Source organism: Manihot esculenta, chromosome 12, assembly GCF_001659605.2.
Source record: "Manihot esculenta cultivar AM560-2 chromosome 12, M.esculenta_v8, whole genome shotgun sequence".
NCBI classification, from domain to species: Eukaryota; Viridiplantae; Streptophyta; class Magnoliopsida; order Malpighiales; family Euphorbiaceae; genus Manihot; species Manihot esculenta.
In genome coordinates this window covers 5,300,597-5,318,375 of record NC_035172.2, presented here as the reverse complement: position 1 = coordinate 5,318,375, position 17,779 = coordinate 5,300,597, and the positions used below count along the sequence as shown (strand labels likewise).

At 30.0% G+C, this 17,779-nt stretch overlaps 3 protein-coding genes across 8 annotated transcripts; all 3 read left to right on the top strand.

Moving 5' to 3' along the window:
- The first annotated feature begins 642 nt into the window (after positions 1 to 642).
- On the top strand, positions 643 to 2,117 carry LOC110628291 (photosystem I reaction center subunit XI, chloroplastic). The gene is made up of 2 exons (XM_021774892.2): positions 643 to 932; positions 1,503 to 2,117. Exons 1-2 carry the CDS (start codon positions 780 to 782, stop codon positions 1,992 to 1,994), a joined length of 645 nt encoding a protein of 214 aa, XP_021630584.1. The 5' UTR covers positions 643 to 779; the 3' UTR covers positions 1,995 to 2,117.
- Positions 2,118 to 2,268: 151 nt separating this feature from the next.
- LOC110628431 (uncharacterized hydrolase YNR064C) lies at positions 2,269 to 8,232 on the top strand. Of its 5 annotated transcripts, none has more exons than XM_043948941.1 (13): positions 2,269 to 2,816; positions 2,937 to 2,991; positions 3,074 to 3,129; positions 3,402 to 3,502; positions 3,650 to 3,719; positions 4,753 to 4,822; positions 5,518 to 5,574; positions 5,705 to 5,772; positions 5,876 to 5,956; positions 6,445 to 6,522; positions 6,634 to 6,789; positions 7,597 to 7,749; positions 7,918 to 8,232. In XM_043948941.1, the coding sequence occupies exons 1-13, from the start codon at positions 2,655 to 2,657 to the stop codon at positions 8,107 to 8,109; spliced, it is 1,299 nt and encodes a 432-aa protein (XP_043804876.1). In that variant the 5' UTR covers positions 2,269 to 2,654; the 3' UTR covers positions 8,110 to 8,232. The 5 variants fall into 5 exon arrangements, with proteins under 5 accessions (XP_043804876.1, XP_043804877.1, XP_043804878.1 ...); XM_043948942.1 differs by having other exon boundaries at positions 7,914 to 8,232; XM_043948943.1 differs by having other exon boundaries at positions 2,635 to 2,816; positions 3,605 to 3,719.
- A 1,098-nt stretch (positions 8,233 to 9,330) lies between these two features.
- On the top strand, positions 9,331 to 12,242 carry LOC110628827. Of its 2 annotated transcripts, XM_043948685.1 has the most exons (14): positions 9,334 to 9,770; positions 9,868 to 9,975; positions 10,071 to 10,130; positions 10,220 to 10,318; positions 10,416 to 10,496; positions 10,577 to 10,695; positions 10,772 to 10,873; positions 10,956 to 11,072; positions 11,172 to 11,237; positions 11,436 to 11,502; positions 11,579 to 11,632; positions 11,721 to 11,810; positions 11,884 to 11,922; positions 12,005 to 12,242. In XM_043948685.1, the coding sequence occupies exons 1-14, from the start codon at positions 9,747 to 9,749 to the stop codon at positions 12,101 to 12,103; spliced, it is 1,125 nt and encodes a 374-aa protein (XP_043804620.1). In that variant the 5' UTR covers positions 9,334 to 9,746; the 3' UTR covers positions 12,104 to 12,242. The 2 variants fall into 2 exon arrangements, with proteins under 2 accessions (XP_043804619.1, XP_043804620.1); XM_043948684.1 differs by having other exon boundaries at positions 9,331 to 9,770; positions 10,956 to 11,237.
- Positions 12,243 to 17,779: the final 5,537 nt, after the last annotated feature.

Below are 17,779 nucleotides of genomic sequence, written 5' to 3'. Positions count from 1 at the left end.
TTCAGCTATTTTTATTTGGTGCCAAATAACATTTAAATAGGTTGTAGATTTTTATAAAAAGTATTTTTTAAAAAAATTATACTTTAAGAAATTTGACCATCTGTTAATTTTAAAATAATGTTTGTAATACATAAAACTGTAATTTTAGATGAACTAAATAGAGAGATTAAAAATTTAATTTTAAAAATATAAGAACTTATATATTATTTATATAAAAAGTCAAAAAATAAAGTGTAATTTATACAATATAAAATGTTTCACTTATGTTAATGATAATTTAAATATTTATACGGATATTTTAAATATTTGAAATATTTATTTTTTTTGTGATTTATTATTATCTATTGATTAATGAAATTATAACCGAAAAGATTTTCTATTTGAATTTATTGATTACAGAGAAATTTAAGTATTTAATTTTAAAAATATAAAAATCAATCTATTAATTATATTAAAATTCAAAAATTAAAAGTATAGTTTAGAGTTTGTTATAACTTTTTCCTTGAGGTGAGGATTAATATATTAAACTAGAGAATAGCTAAATATTAAAAGGCCCATATGAAATAAAGAAAAAAGTAAACACATAAAAGTTAGGGATTGTGGATAAGCTGAGGATAAGGTTACACTCACAAACAACATTCATCCAATAAAAATTGCAGAAGCTTGACACCTCACAACTACAACCACAAGTTTGCAAGAAACAGATACTCTTAGCTTTAGCTCTGTTTTCATATTTGTAGACTTCCCTGGTGAGGCTTTCCTTTACTGAAACCAACCAAATGGCTTCTCCAATGGCCAGCCAACTCAAGAGCAGCTTTGCTTCTTCTGTAGTTACAAGGGCCCTGGTTGTTCCCAGAGGCATTTCTGGAGCTCCATTCAGGGTCTCACCCACAAGGAGATCCTTCACTGTCAGGGCTATTCAGTCTGAGAAGGTAACTATTGCTTGATTTCTTCTGCTTTGAGCAGTTCCTTTTGGTGTTCATTTATTAGGAGACTTTTGGAGATTTCTATTTTTTATTACCATATTATAATAGGCTGCATTCATTTATCAAGCTATTAATAAAAAGTTTAAACTTAGTGTATTAATTCGTTTATCTTACTCAAAAGGTATTAAGATGCTTAGAATTCAACCTTATTTAGACGAGTGATTTAACACTTTTGTAGTTTGACATTTTTATTAAAATTCAATTTTTATGAATAGAGTTCGATATTTTTATTAAAATTTAATTTTTATAAATAGAGTAAATATTTGATATATTTTAATTTTTAGTAGTTCTATTCGATACAAATAAAATTTAATTTCAGTGGTGATAAAACTAATTTACCTATGCACAGGCCGACTCTTCAAACATACTATAGCTCCATATAGCCCCATATAGCGAAAAGCCAACATTAAGGTGCCAAACCTTTTCAGAATGTGAAATCTGAGAGAAAATGAAAAAGTGGGGTATGAAATTAAGAATAGAGGAAAACTATGCTGATAAGTTTGTTCAATTGTGCAGCCAACTTTTCAAGTGATTCAACCAATCAATGGAGACCCCTTCATAGGAAGCTTGGAGACTCCTGTAACATCAAGCCCACTAATAGCCTGGTACCTCTCCAACTTACCAGCCTACAGGACCGCAGTGAGCCCACTGCTCAGGGGAGTAGAGGTGGGGCTAGCCCATGGGCTACTGTTGGTAGGGCCATTTGTGAAGGCAGGTCCATTGAGGAACACAGAGTATGCAGGAGCAGCAGGGTCATTAGCAGCAGGAGGACTGATTGTGATTCTGAGCATATGCTTGACAATGTATGGAGTAGCTTCATTCGGTGAAGGAGAGCCATCAACAGCACCAAGCCTCACCTTGACTGGAAGGAAGAAGGATCCTGATCAGCTTCAAACAGCTGATGGATGGGCCAAATTCACTGGTGGATTCTTCTTTGGTGGAATTTCTGGTGTCATTTGGGCTTACTTTCTTCTCTATGTCATTAACCTTCCTTACTTTGTAAAGTAGAGAGGCTCTGTATTTCTATATCTCTCTTGCAATCTCTCTCTCAGTCTCTCTGTCAATGTATATCATCTGCCAATTATTTGGCATTAGACATTTGCAAATGAAAACTGCATATTTGTTTCTCTATCCCTATTATTATAATGTTTGATTTATATAAATATAAATGTGATGGACTAAGAGCGGTCTGGGTTTTGTGCTTGAAAAACAAGTGTCATGCTCATCTACATTCAATCTAAATCAAACCAAAACATCCCATAAAATCAATCATCCCTGTCTTTAGAAACCCTAGAGCAGTAATGATATTGTCGCTGCCGCTTCTAAAGAGAACTACCATCGAAGATGGAAGAGACTGAGCTATCACTGGTAGATATGGAGCTAAGACGCGGAAAACACAGAGAAATAACGTAAGCCATGAAGTCCGGTTTGAAATCATGGAAGCCTGGTCTATGAAAGGACGAGGAAGAGTTTACGGTTTCACTCCTAGCCTGAAGGTAGATTAACCACATATGCATATATATATTTTTTTATTTCCCCAAATGAATTAATTATCCTTAAAAAATGAGAGCCAGAGAAGAGCCATCCTCGCCAAAGCATATTTAACGGTCTCTTTTGGTTTTCACGACTTCACACTCACAATCTACAGCTACAGTATACTATTCAGCCATGGCCATTCAAGCTAAAACCTCCCCCTTTCTTCCCTCTAACCATTTCCAATTTCCTCCTGCTGTTCCTCTTTCATCTCTTCTTCGCGTACCCTTCAAATCAGCGGCTCCAAACTCCCATAGAAAATCTCTCAGACTCACTTGCAATTCCAGCGGGGAAGATGTACGATTCCCTCTTCCCATTGTGTTTGAATTTATTAATTTGGTTCATAGATGCGTCAATGCAAATATTACCCATATATATATATGCGAATAATAACTCCTTCCCTTGAAATTTGAGCAGGATTATTTGATAGATGCTCCGATTTCTGCTGGAGATGGCTTTTCTTTCAGTGGAGGTACTCTTTTAAATTCTTCATTTTTCACATGTAATGAACTACTGAGAGTTTAATTATCAATTGTGGCGATTGATTTGGATAGGCAAATATTCAGATGAGCCTAGCCCGGCCGATGAATGGTTTAAGCAAGGAAAGATAGTAAGTTTTGTTCCGTAGTTGCATTTCTACTCATTTTATGGTCCTCTCAATTATCTTAAGTATGCGTTTTTGCACAAATTTTCGTCTTTTTTTTTAATTATTTTTTAAGCTTCAATGCCATAATTTCAACCATTGCTTTTTGGGATATCAATGCCAAGAGTAAAAGACAGCATTTTAGCTATTGAGGCATCAATGAGAGAGATATAAAAGAGTTCAAACGTGGTATTGATTGTTTATGCTTAGTTTTTTATCATGTATTTTTCATTTTCTAGGTGAAAGCTCATCCTGTTCTTGGCTCTGGTGGGAAGGCAAAAGATCCTATATTTGGACTTAAAATGGGTGCTGGTTCTCAGGCCTCAGATGATGTTTTCAGGTGCAAATTTAGTTTTATCTTGATTAGGACGTTATCAGTTGACCTGGTCATGATGTTTTCTTTTAAGGTGTTATGCAGGAATTGAGATTGATTTATTTGCAGGGATTCCGATTGAAACATGCTCTATGTATTTATTTTGTGCAATAGATGGTTTTGTGTTGAAAGCGGAAATCCCAATAACCCCACAGTTATACTAATTCACGGTTTCCCTTCACAGGTGAATTCCTTCTTCAATGCACTTATTCTATGTGCTGTATTGCCTTTTCTTTGGTTGCCTTTTCATACTATCTCTTAGAGGAATATGTGTGTATTTGTGTACAATCTCGGAGGATGAACTTGCATCAACATCTCCTAAGTTACATACTTTTCTTCTTCTTGTGGAAATGCTTTTGTAATAAAATTTCCAAACTACATCTTATGGTATGAAAATTCAGCTTGCTATACTTATGGGTTTGCAACTATTTTAAGTTAGTTGTTATTTGGTAAATTGAGGCTGAGACTATGGTAGTGCTGTGTCATTATGAAGTTACATGCGTAGTCATTTTTTCCTTTAGCATTCAGTATAACATGTTAAATGGATAGGATTATTTACATCTTCATGTATTTCCTTTCATGGTCATATAAAAATGTAATTAAATATGTGCACATTTACCATCAATTATTTATTCAGATAATAGAAGTCATTGCCCAGTCAATAGTATGTGTTCCAAATTCTCTTCCTCTGAAAATGTTCTTCATATGTAGGGTAGAATAATTCAGTTTATGGTATGGTAGAATAATTCAGTTTATGGTATTCAATATTTTCTTTTATTTTAAATAAATATCTACTTCTATGATGTAAGAAAGGCACTGATGCTAAGTTATGATGTATATGATATTTACAATTACTTTAGGCTCCATTTGGACAGGTGTGAGTTTTAAATGATAAGGTATTTGAATTTAATATTATGCTGAAATTTTATATATATCTTCATTTAGAAAGCATTCAAATTTTCAGTGATTTCAAATGCACACCTGTCCGAACAGAGTCTTATATCATTAGGCTTTTATTTGTGCTGATTTCATCTAATTGTTAACTTTCTTTATTAATTATTATCGTTATATTTGGATAAAATTAGCATAGTGTTCTTGAGCGTGTGTGTATATCTTTTTGTTGGTTTCATCATCAACACTTAGAGAATATTAATATATTTTTGGCTAACAATTGTAAGAAGACTTGATATATAAAAGAAAATTTAATGTTGTCGCAGGCATACTCTTACCGCAAAGTTCTTCCCATACTATCCAAAAACTATCATGCAATTGCTTTTGATTGGCTAGGTAAGCTTGTAGTACATTCTGTTATGAATTAATTGTTTTTTTAATTCACCCTAAGTTTTTGTTTCTAGAAATTTGAATAATAATGGATTAACTTTTTCCATCACTTCATTACCAATGATACAAGTGCAATCATGAATGTATGAATATGAATACCGTAGGGAATAGCACAGTGGTTAAAACTTGGGCTTCCAAGTTATTGGGATGGAGAGGTAAGTTTATAAAATGGAGCCGCCGGAGGGGGGGGGGCTTCCTCTTTTATTATTCAAGGTCAAATTGGCCTCTTGTGGAAATACAAAGTGGAGCTTGAAAGAGGCCTCATAGACTTGCACTTTGAAGTAACTGTAAAAGATATGCAAAAAATTTTTCCCTTTCCAGAGATATTTGGTCAAAACAGTGAGTAGGTTAATATTCTTCTAGCTGAATTTGTAAATAATCTCTTGTCTGAAGAAGCAAGTAGCTAAGTGCCCATAGTTTGTTTTACTTAGGTGTTTGGTTAGAGCTACATGTTATGATATTAAGCAACTTTAGGCCATTGTACATTTTCAAAGCAGATAACAATTTCGCAGCTTTCTAATCCATCTTTCTTCTATGTAATTTTTCCTTCATCAGATTTTAGATTTTATCCTGTCAGGATAATTTCTATTGGTTATAAGCTAACAGGTACTATTTTCTGCCTCTTTTTCCATTCTTTACAGGCTTTGGCTTTTCAGATAAGCCTCAACCTGGATATGGATTTGACTATACTCTAGATGGTAATTGCTTTTTCATCCTTCGTGGTGGCATGAAACAGTTGATGATTGGTCTTATGTTAGAATGTCTTAACTTTTATTAGATGTCATTAGAAAATAGATTATTGGAATTTTCTTTTCTGATGATTTGCAGAATATGTATCATCCTTAGAGTCCTTGGTTAATGAAGTATCGAAGGATAAGGTCTCACTTGTTGTGCAGGTATATTGCCCACTTTCAATCTACAAAGCATTGATGTACCAATAACTTCTATTTATTATTTGCATTTGATTGAAGAAGTTCTAATATTTGTTCTACTTCTCAGGGCTACTTCTCACCAGTTGTAGTTAAATATGCAAGAAGTTTTCAGGAAAAAGTTAATGATCTGATACTCCTTAATCCTCCTGTATGGATCTCTTCAACCTTCATTGGATATTGAATTGCTTTTCACTGCCACTTGTTCTATCATCATTTTCATAGTAAAACATTCTGTAGAGTTAACATATCACTTTCAAATATGTCTTTGAAGTTTTAAATGGTGCCCATCTCCCTTGAGGTTTAAATTAGCACCAACTCTTTTTTGCTTCTGGTCCAATAGTTGGCTTCCAATAGTCCCTGAGCCATCGTAATCGTTCCCCCTAGACTTTGTTTTGGTGGGAGTATTTTGACACCATGTATTGACCTTTTTATTTTCTGTATTGTCAAAATTCTCATTTTATCTGTTTTGAAACTGTGAAATGAGAACATTAATTTTCCTTCCTTCAAAACAGCGGAATACACAAGTATCTTTACATGTCACTTCATGCACATCACAACAATATAATGATGAAAGAAATGTTGTTTTCTTGGATGATAATAATGTAAACACTTGCTCTTTTTCATGCTTTACTGAAGCTAACAGCAGATCATGCCAACCTTCCATCAACTTTGTCTATATTCAGCAACTTCTTGCTGGGTGAAATTTTTTCCCAGGTAGGAAAGATTTGTTTTCAGACATGGACCTTTTTTGCATGTTGATGGCATCTATCATCTATGCATATATTCACACATATTCTCGGTTTGGCTGTTCAAATGACCAAATAGGATCCTCTAAGGGCCAGTGATAAAGCCTTGACAAGCAGTGGTCCCTATCAAATGAAGGAAGATGATGCAATGGTCTACAGAAGACCATATCTTACATCGGGTTCTGCAGGGTTTGCACTGAATGCAATTAGTAGGGCCATGAAGAAGGGCCTAAAGGTGAATTCAATTTCTTTTCCTGTTTTATTTTTTTCCTATTTATAAAGTAGTTTTATAGAAAAAAGAGAGGTATTCCACTCTGTCTTTTCCAGCTGTGACCTTTTTCTCTTGCAGCTGCTTTTTAAAATTTCTTCACAGATTGATTTGCAGTTGTTTCTTCCATGTGTATTTGGTCTTATTTAACCCCAGTTGTTTCTAATACTAGGAAACCCTTGTTGCTTTAGTTTCTCTAATTTTATCCAGTGAAGTAAATAAAATTTTCATTGTCAATTCTCAGCCCAACTAAAGGCTTAACTAGTCCAACCAAAATGGGATCAGTACTTTCTGTAATTATTTAGGTATAAGATCATTCCAGAGCTTTGTTGTTTTTTTGTACCGACATATCCCACACGGCATTTCTTTTGCTATTTCATGGCTTACAAGGGCAATGATCATTATGAAAACCAATCTGTTGACCTTGTCATTAAATCTACCAATTCTAGGTAACATTCCATTTAAGTTACATTATTTCTTAGGTGGAAAAATTATGAAAATCAATATACCAAAATGTGTAATACATGCCTAACGAGATTTTAGCATAGGGAATTTCAATGACAGAAAACAAGTTAGTATGTGCTTCAAACGATAATATTTAGTATTTCAAAAATTTTGATCATGCTATTATTTCCAATTTTTTGAATAATCTATATATTAATTCCTTGTTGCTTTCAAAAGCAAACTTAGCTAATGATTCTTGTCATGAAAATAGATTTTAGGCTACCAATGTTTGCCCTGTTCATTTACTATTCTGGTTTGTTTACCTGATAGACATATGTAGAAGAAATGAGAAATATACTTCTGGACAAAAATTGGAAAATTCAAACCACCGTGTGCTGGGGCCGGAGGGATCGTTGGTTCAGCTATGATGGAGTTGAAGAATTCTGCAAGGATTCAAAACATAACCTGATTGAACTTCCCATGGTAGTAACTGCCTCATCTTATGCCTTTGCAGAGAAGCTTAAACTTTCTATAATTAAAATAGATATTATAAACTAAATTTTTATGATTTCCTTTTTGCCCATTTTCTGTGATATGCTTCTTTTGCTGGGAAATTGCAGTAAATTAGACTTCTTGCATTTTTGAAGGCAGGGCATCATGTACAGGAAGACAGTGGTGAAGAACTTGGAGGAATCATTTCTGGAGTTATCAGGAAGAACAGAATTTGATGATATCATACAATTATATATTGGATGCAAATGTTCCAAAAACCACTGTGAGGTCTTTGATAAAAGACATTCTTCTTTTAGTTGTATGCATGATGCTGTACATTTTTGTGTCTAAGAAATGAATACACAAATCAAATCAGCAAGTTTGTTTGTTCAGTTATAAACCAATCCTTGTCATGTTTTGTTGAATTTAACGCTCTGTTTGGGAGAATGTATATTAAAGTAAGGTTATCTAGTATACGATTACGATTTTCTAAGATATTTGGATGTTTTAAAGGGAAAACGTTTTGCACCCACTAATTTTGGTGAGTTGAACTACATTTAAATAGATAATTAAAAATTCTATACTTAATTAATTATAATAAGGTTGTTTTAGTTTTCCTTCAATATTTTTATATAATTTTTATGATATTTTTCTTATTTTAGTATTTATTTTTGAATTTCCCTAAAGTATTCAATAAGTTGAGTTATTTACCAAATAATTTAAATATTAACTTATTGTTCGTAAATCCAGCTATGAATTAGGAGCATCTCTTTTAAATTAAAATTAGATTCAAATTGAAATCGATTAGTTTGAACCAATAATTTAAAATCATTTTAAATTTTTTTAAAATAAATTATTTTGTATAATTATACCACTTAAAATTAATATATAAACAAGTTAAATCATTACATAATTAAATTAAAATTTTTTTTACTTATAAAAAATATTATTTTATTTAAATTTCGATTTGTTTTATAAAAAAAAATTTTTGAAAAAAATTTTTTATTATTTAAAATATTTAGAAAATTTAAACAATGAAAAATTTTTTTAATAAAAAAAATACTTTCTCAAAAAAATTATTTTTAAATTAAAATTAAATAATAAAAAATAAATTATCTCTTTAAAAATATTTTTTATAAATAAATTATTTTCTGTAAATAAACGAAAACTAAGTATATTATTATTTTTTTCATATTAATTGGCACATTTTACACCATTTACTTATTTATTTATTATCAATTCAATATTAATTAATATTTAGATTATTTCTTTACATTTTATTTAATATTATCTATTTTTTTATTTTTTCATTTAAAATTAGATTAACTGTTTAAAATTTGAATTAAATTATTGTAAAACTGGATTAGAACCGAATTAAAATCGTCAAAATCGAAACTATTTTTGAATAAATCTAGTTGATCCTGGTTTAATCCATAAATTGAATTGAAATCGGCTCTTAAACCCGGCCTTGGCCAAATTTAATTATTTCTGGCATGCTAAAATATGCAATTAATTTAATTTGATAATTTATATTTTCTATTATTAATTTATTAAAAAATATTAACTAATATTAAATGGCAAACGACTTAGCTATTCAAATGGATACAGTAGTTAATTTAAAATTATAAAAAAATAGTTTTATATAATATAGTCTTGTCAAAATATTAGATGTTATTTTAAAAATTCTAAGACCAGTGGGCGATAGCGCTACACCGGGCAAGCGGTTTCAAAGCTGTGTTTAAATGCAATGTGCATGCGTAGTCTCAGCTGGTAATCAGAAGGTTACGCAAAGAACCACATTAGAGTCATTAGTTTATTAGGAAATAACAGAGTTAGCTTACGACTACAAAAGAACTGCACCTTCATTATCCCAGTAGAAGTTGTACAGCCCTAACTTACTTACAAAACAAGTCTAATTGAACTTCTTTTTATGCTATTTTATAATAAAATTGTTAATAATATAGCCTCGAATTGCTGCCATTGTTAATATGAACATAAACATGACAACTCCTGTAAGTCTCGAGATCTCTTTCATGGGTTAATTCTTTTCTCTGAACTTGCTGGAGATACTTTACGAGTCCTTTTTCTTTGTGTCCTTTTGCTGTTTAGGTATCTGAAAAGCACAGATTACATCTTCGCCGTTTCCTCCCTACAATATTTTTGCTTTCTGCAACTTTGCTCATTGGCAGTGCATTTGTGATCACAGATTACAAAGAGGTAAACGCACTGATTGATCCTGTGGTGTGTAGGGATTAGTTTGTTTGGTTGCCTGGAAAATCTCTGTTGACTAATTGTAATTCTTCTATTTGCAGAAGTTCTCAGAATTAGTATCAACTAAGGCTGTGAAGGATGAAAGATCGAAGCTTTGCGAGGTTTTGATAATGGGATTTGATATAAATTCAACTTTTGATAATTATATTATCCCTAGTAACTTGTAATTTTCTATCTGATATCCATTTAGACTCAAAACAAGCCTCGTGGCAGCGACACACTCCCTGGAGGAATCATTTCAGCAACATCTGACCTGCAAATGCGACCCTTATGGGGTCATCAGCAAAAGGTGTATAAATTCTTCACCAGAGAAAATTGTCAATGATTCAGAAATTATGGCTTTCCAGATTTGAATTTTGACAAGTTTACTTGTTGCTTTGGTTCAGAACTCAAAGAAACCTAGTAACTTGCTGGCCATGGCTGTCGGAATAAAGCAGAAAGACAACGTTAACAAAATTGTCAAGAAGGTGAAAAAGCACTCTGCTTATACTCTGTCTTATTTTGGTGTACTGCGTATGCTAAGTTTCTCTTTTGACCTTCATTGCAGTTTCTTTCGAGTGATTTTGCTGTAATGTTTTTTCATTACGATGAAGTTGTGGATGAATGGAAAGATTTCGAATGGAATCGTCATGTCATACACATTGCTGCTGCCAGTCAAACCAAATGGTAGTAGCGATTTTAATACAAATTCTTCAGATTTTACTCTTGATTAATTCAATCCTGAGTATTGTCTCTGAATTAGGTGGTTTGCCAAGCGATTTTTACACCCAGATATTGTTTCTGAATATGCTTATATATTCTTGTGGGATGAAGATATTGGAGTTGACTACTTCAATCCTGGAAGGTAAATGAAGAATCTTGAATTAATTAGCATCTCCCAGCTGAGAAAATCTTGATTTTCCTGGAATTCAATTACTTGAATACAGGTATCTTTCAATTATCAAACCAGAAGGACTTGAAATATCACAACCAGCACTTGATCCTAACAAGTCTGAGGTTCATCATCACCTGACAAAGAGACGCACAGGATCAAGAGTGCACAGGTTTCTCTATTACCCAGAACAGAAACATGTTTCTGACATTCAGACATTGGAATCATATTCTCAAATTTGTTTTATCTTCGTTTCTTTTAACGTTGGCAGGAGGATAGATAGAAAGATTGGTGGGACAAGGTGTGATAAAAATGTCACAGGCCCTCCATGCTCAGGGTAAAAAACTGGCTTAATCACATGGCTTGTTTGTAACAATTCGGCTAAAACTACTGAATAACTTGGTTGATCATTTTGAGCAAGTGGAAAAGGGGTACAAAAGCCATTTAAGTCAGTTTTAGCAGAAAAGTTACACTGTTGTTAGTAAATTCAAAGGAAAAATACACAGTTACAGTTGAAAATCAATTGTGTATGCAGGTTTGTAGAAATGATGGCCCCTGTTTTCTCAAAAGCATCCTGGCGCTGTGCCTGGTATATGATTCAGGTATGAAAAATCTTCAGCAAAACAACCTGAAAATTTTGCCTGATATCTCATTTTCTTCTGTTTCAATCTTTGTCAGAATGACTTGATTCAAGGGTGGGGCGTAGATTTCCAGCTGGGTTACTGTGCACAGGCAATTAACACAACTTTCCTCCTGAACTCCCACTGTTCCTTCTCTTTCAATCTCTTTTTGTTCCTTAAAGTGGGAAACTCTTTGACAGGGTGATCGGACAAAGAACATCGGCATTGTCGATTCTGAGTACATAATTCACTTTGGTCTTCCAACACTTGGAGGTTCTGCAGAAAATAAGGTAAAATCAATTGGAAATTGTGAGGCTATGTTAAGTTTCCATTATGTGAATTAATGAGATTTCCAATTTTCAGACACAGCCATCGTCGAAGCAGTCTCATGACAGACAAACGGTGAGTGTAATGTAAGAATTCAGATGACTCCTTGGTTGTTGGATCACCTTGTTGAATGCTGTTCCTTCTCTCTGATTTGCAGGTCAAGCACTGGTCATTTATTGAGCTAGAGATGTTCAAAAATAGGTGGAGAAAAGCTGCTAGCGATGATCATTGTTGGAGTGATCCTTATAGAAGCTAGTTGCTTTTGTGGAGATTCAATGGCTTTTTAAACACGCTAAGGCTTTGTTCAGAAAATATATACATGCTATTGACAAGCTCTTATCAATATAGATGCTCATGATATCTTGTTAATTGTTAATGATTGAAATTCATGCTCATGATATCTCTCAACATTTCTTGAATTTTGTCCAGAAGCAAACATTGAGCCTTATATCCCCTCCCCCAAATGGCCCACGACATTTTCTGGATCTCGTCCAGAGATAGAGATTGAGCCTCACAGCCGTTTCTGGTGTTTGCTTCTATAAGTGCTTTTCAATGTTGTAAGCATTGTTTTTTTTTTGGAAAAAAATATATGGAGATTAATTTTGCCTCTTGCAAGCCATTGGATGCTATCTGGGCCTAATTTGGCAACCAGGACAGGCCCTATTAGTCCTGATTTGAGCTTGGGCATGAGACTTCAACACGTCTCGTCGGCCCTTGCTTTTTTTTTTTTTGTGACCCATTTTTCATTTTCATACTCTATGGTTGGAAAAAAAAAAATCAATTTAACCATTTAACTATTATTAAATGCTAGGATAAAACTGAAAAAAAAATTCTTAATTTTATTAAAGTGATTATTTTAAACAATTTAATTTTGATAAGTGACAAAATAAAAATGAATGGAGGTAGTATTTTATTTTAGAGAGATTTATCATTTAATTTTTAGATATTATTATTATTAATAATTACGTTTTTTGATTTTAAAAAATTTATTAAAATATTTTTATCTATTTTATTTATCAACGAAATAGTTCTATTCAATTGTGTTTATTTCCATCGTTAAAAATATAGTAAAAAAATTAAATTAACCGTTCGTCTTTTTCTTCTTTAAAAAGAAAGAGAAGAAAGAATAATTTCGTCAATAATGATAAAAGGTAAGATTATTTTAATAAATTTTTAAAAATATAATGACTAATTTATTAATAATGACAATACACATGAACTAAATAAAGAGATTTATTGAGGATAAAATTGAGTCTTAAAATTCTCTTTGTGTTTTTTATTTATTTTTAATGGAAAATAAAATGAAAAACTATTTTGTTGAACGAAAAAAAATATAAGGATATTTTAATAAATTTTTAAAAATATAAAAAATAAAAAAAATGATAATATTTAAAAACTAAACGATAAATTTTAATTTATTTTATACTAAATGAGCTCTAATTTAATGCATGTCATGAAAAAATGCAATAATTTAAATAGAACTGTGAGAGTATATGTATGCGGTCCACAACATTAAAGAATATTAATGTTAACGATTTTAATTATTTTCTATCATAATTTTTTTTCTATTTTATTTTTTATATATATTAAAAATATAATTTTATTTATTAATTTTTTAATTATATACACTTTAAATATATTAAATTTTATTAAATATTAAATAATATTTTAAAATTTTTTTAAAAATAAAATAAAATTAAATAGAATTATAATAATTAATTTATATGTTATTATAATCTAAAAAATAAAATAAATAATAATTTTAAAACAAAAAAAAATTAGATAAAAATAATGGGATAGAGGGTGTATTAAAAATATTAACTTATCAAATTGGAGAGAAAATCCTTGTGAGCCTATTCCATTTTCTTCTTTTTGAGTGTAAACTTTTAAAACTCTTGGATTTTAATCGAATTACATGCAGTGAAAATAATAAAAAAAATAAATTTTTTTTCAACAACATGATTGCGTTTAAATGAATAAAATAATAAAAGTGGAGAAATTAAATACCTTTTATTTTTTTATAGTAAAACATGAGATTATTCGTTTTGATTGGATTGTTGCAACCCATAAACTGTTCAAAGTGTATTATCTCTATCGATATCACACAGAATAACAATTGAAAACCCAAACTTAAGAAGAAGAAAAAGTTTTGAATACTGGTTGTCTAATTTTTCCGACAAATTCTGAAAGCCCTCCGAAATCAATCAAAATATAAAAGTAATTTATTGATTTCAAGTCAAATATTATTTACTCGACCATTATTTGAGTAATCCATAATCACAGATTATTCTCCATATGAATTTTTCAGATAGATCAGTTCAGTGTATTTATTTATAAAATAAGTAATGTATTTATTTATAAAATAAACACTTATATAATAATTCTATATATCTCACATATCTCAACTTAAATCAGTCATTTCCTTTAAAAGGAAAGAATATATTATGTATCGATTATAATAGCTCTGATCTTTATCCAATAGCCATAAAAATATTGACCAGAAACATTTAAAAATATTAATTAAATACAATAAGAATCTCACGGTTATAATAACATTATAATTTTTTTTCCATGATAATAGACTTTATGTAAAGATCTTCCATTAAAATTATATTAAATATTTAAAAATATATAAAAATAATCTTTTTTGTATGGTAATATAATGTTATGGACTTTATTTTTACATTGGACTTTACATTTACATTAAAGATTCTTTGTTAAAATTATTTTAAATACTTAAAAATATATTAAAAATAATATCCAACTATAATTGGCCACCTCTGCCCTTCTCGAGCTGTCTCTCCCTCTCCGCATCTTTTCCACATTGTATGGATGCAGGTTTCTCTCCCTCTCCATTCAGATGAGATTTTTCTTTGGTTTATTTTGTTTTTTTCCCTCTCCATTCAGATGAGATATTTTTAAAAAACGAAGAAAGAGATTTTTCCTATTATTAAATTCAATAAACTCTTTAATAAATATAAAACTTTAAATGAAAGGATTTGAAAATGAAAATATTTTTCTCACCCTTATTTTACATTACATTATCGAAAAAAAAAATATTGTATGCATCGATATAAAAATATTTAATACATAAATCTATGATGTAATAGATATATCAATCTTATTATATATAAATTTATATATAAATCACATATAGGTATATATATCAATATAAATTAATAAATTAATTTTGTGTTTCAGAATCAAAGAAATATATTTTAAAAGTCTTTTCTATATTTTATATTATGACTTTGAATAAACTTTTCTATGAAAGAAGGGAACAGTGATTTATTCCTATAGAATAATTAGGAGCAACAAGCTTTAATCATAAATATCAACAGATTTTTTTGAAGTCCAAACAAAAAGGAATATGAAAATAAAAGAAAAAGTAATTTTTATTCCTACAGGATAACTTGGAGCAAGAAGTTTTAATAAGAAATATCAAAAGATTTTTTCGAAGTCCAAAAAAGGAGGAATATGAAAATAAAAGAAAAAGTAAAACTACAATTTCACTAAGGGTAAAGTGTTCCAACGAGTATTTATTCTCGATTCCTTAGTTTATTTTATTTTTTTTATTATTAACTATAAGTATTTCAAAAATTCAAATACTAAATTCTATTCGCACCGAATCAACCCACTAAAAAGTAAAGTGCTCTTGGTGAGTATTTAATCTATTCGTGAGAATCAAACACTCGATCTCACTTAAGAAAAAAAAATGTCAGAACTACTAATCTTAATACTCGTTCGTGGAAGGATATAATTTTTAATGGTAGTTTATCTCTTAGGGTCGTATTTCGACCTTGCATATCCTAACACTAATTTGTTGGAGGGTATGATTTTTAAGGGTTGTTTATCTCTTGGGGTCATGTTTCGACCTAGCATGCCTTCTTCAGTGACCCTCGAGACCTCAAGTGGCCATAGAACTCTGACCATGGCCTTTCCCTATCGCTGATGAAGCTTGGTCGCTCTATTCCGTTGTGGATAGTCGCAGCTTCCTCTTTTTCCATGGCTGATGCTTTTTATATATTTTTCAATTTTGCAAGCTTCCTCTTGCTTATGAGATTGATACGTTGCCTTGAGTTATTTGCTCCTTTTATCTGTTTGAATTTTCTCTTGAACTTCAGTTTGTTTAGATGCTGATAGACAAAGGAAGTTCTCTGGCATTTCTATGTTGGGATGCTTCCCGAGGTAGTCGACACTCTGGATTTAACTGCTTCTTCGGTGGTGCTTTTTTGTTATTTTTTGTTCTGTTGTCATGTTTATCAACTGGTCCTATAGTTTAGGAATCCAATTTTCACGGGTTATATCTTTTTCGAATTGAGTTTGGTAACTATATCATAACCATGAAAGGTGGAAGTAGGAAGTGGGACAATTATTTAAGCAACTTAGCAAAACGTATGATGGGGACCGCGTGATGAATGTAAGGACAATCTGTAAATGGGGCGTCCTGTCCTGTCCTGTCCTGTCCTGTCCTGTCCTGTCCTGTCCTGTCATTCGTTCAACTAAAGGTGTCTCTTTTTTAAATTCTTTTAACTCTTCTGTTAGAATTTTGGTCCTTGCAACAAACTTATCCACTCGTACAATAATACTCCTGCACCCCCATCAATTTATTCGAGGAAAAAAAAAATCATCTCGTATTCTTTATATAATTTAATAAATGTAATCGGTATAATTAGAATTATGAGTTTTATTTACTTATTTTTAATGTTTATATTTATTTATTAAAAATTAAATAATTGCGATGCAAATATTTACATCATAAAACTAACCTAATATTTATATTTAGTATATATATTTAATGAATTTAATTTTAATATAATTATATTAAATTAGTCTGATAATAAATATATGTGAGTAAATTTAAAAAATTTTATTTTTTATTTTTTAATTTCTAATTTTTATTTAAAAAATTATATTAAATTAATTATATTTTAATTATAATTAAATTTAGTAAAATATAATTATTTTTATTAAATTTAAATTCATTATTTTTTAGTTACATTATTAAAAAATCAACTTTATCAATTTTTTAAAGTCTATTAACTTAAATAATTCAAACATTTTGGTCAATTTATATTTTGATTTTATGTGATTTTTTAATGTTTTAATTAATTGTATTTTTAATTTTTTAGATGAAATAATTTAAATTTCTTTTAATTTCACATTTATATCTTAATATTTTTGTTTATGAAATAAAATAAACAAATTTTTTCACAAATTTATATTTGTATCTTAATATTATTATCAAATCATATAAAAAATCAGCAACTAAGATACTGACATAGATAAAAAGTTAAATTGGTCGGTGATTTTCTTTATGACTCTAACGGTGACGGAGATGATATAATATAAATAAATAGAGTGATAATAAAAAAAATAGTTATTTATCTCTTCCTAACTATTTTCCTTCCCAAACTAATATTCTTTACCCATAATTTTATTTTTATTATTATTGATTTAGGTTATATCCTCTATGTTACCGTCAAAATAGTGAAAAGAGCCATTAATCCATTTATTTTTTCTTACCACTGATTTTCTAGATATCTTGATAATTGTTTTGTTAACTATTTAATATTGAAATATTGTGATAGTGAATGTAAGTTTTTTGAAAATTTTAGATTATTTTATTCAATAAACTAAAATGGTTGGTATTTAAATGTAGATCCATAAAAATGTTTAAATTATTTCAACTAATAAATGTAAATTAAAAAATAATAAAAATACTATAATAATATCATATTTTAGTCAAAAGTAATTTGGATAAAATTATCACATTTAATTTAAGTATCTAAAATTGAAATTTTAAGATATAATTGTGATTTAATAAAAAGGTTTGTATTGTTTAAATTAAATGATTTTTTAAAAAAATTTTAGAGACACGATAGGGACCTGGCCACATGTCAATTTCTGATGATTCAATTTTTTTTAAATT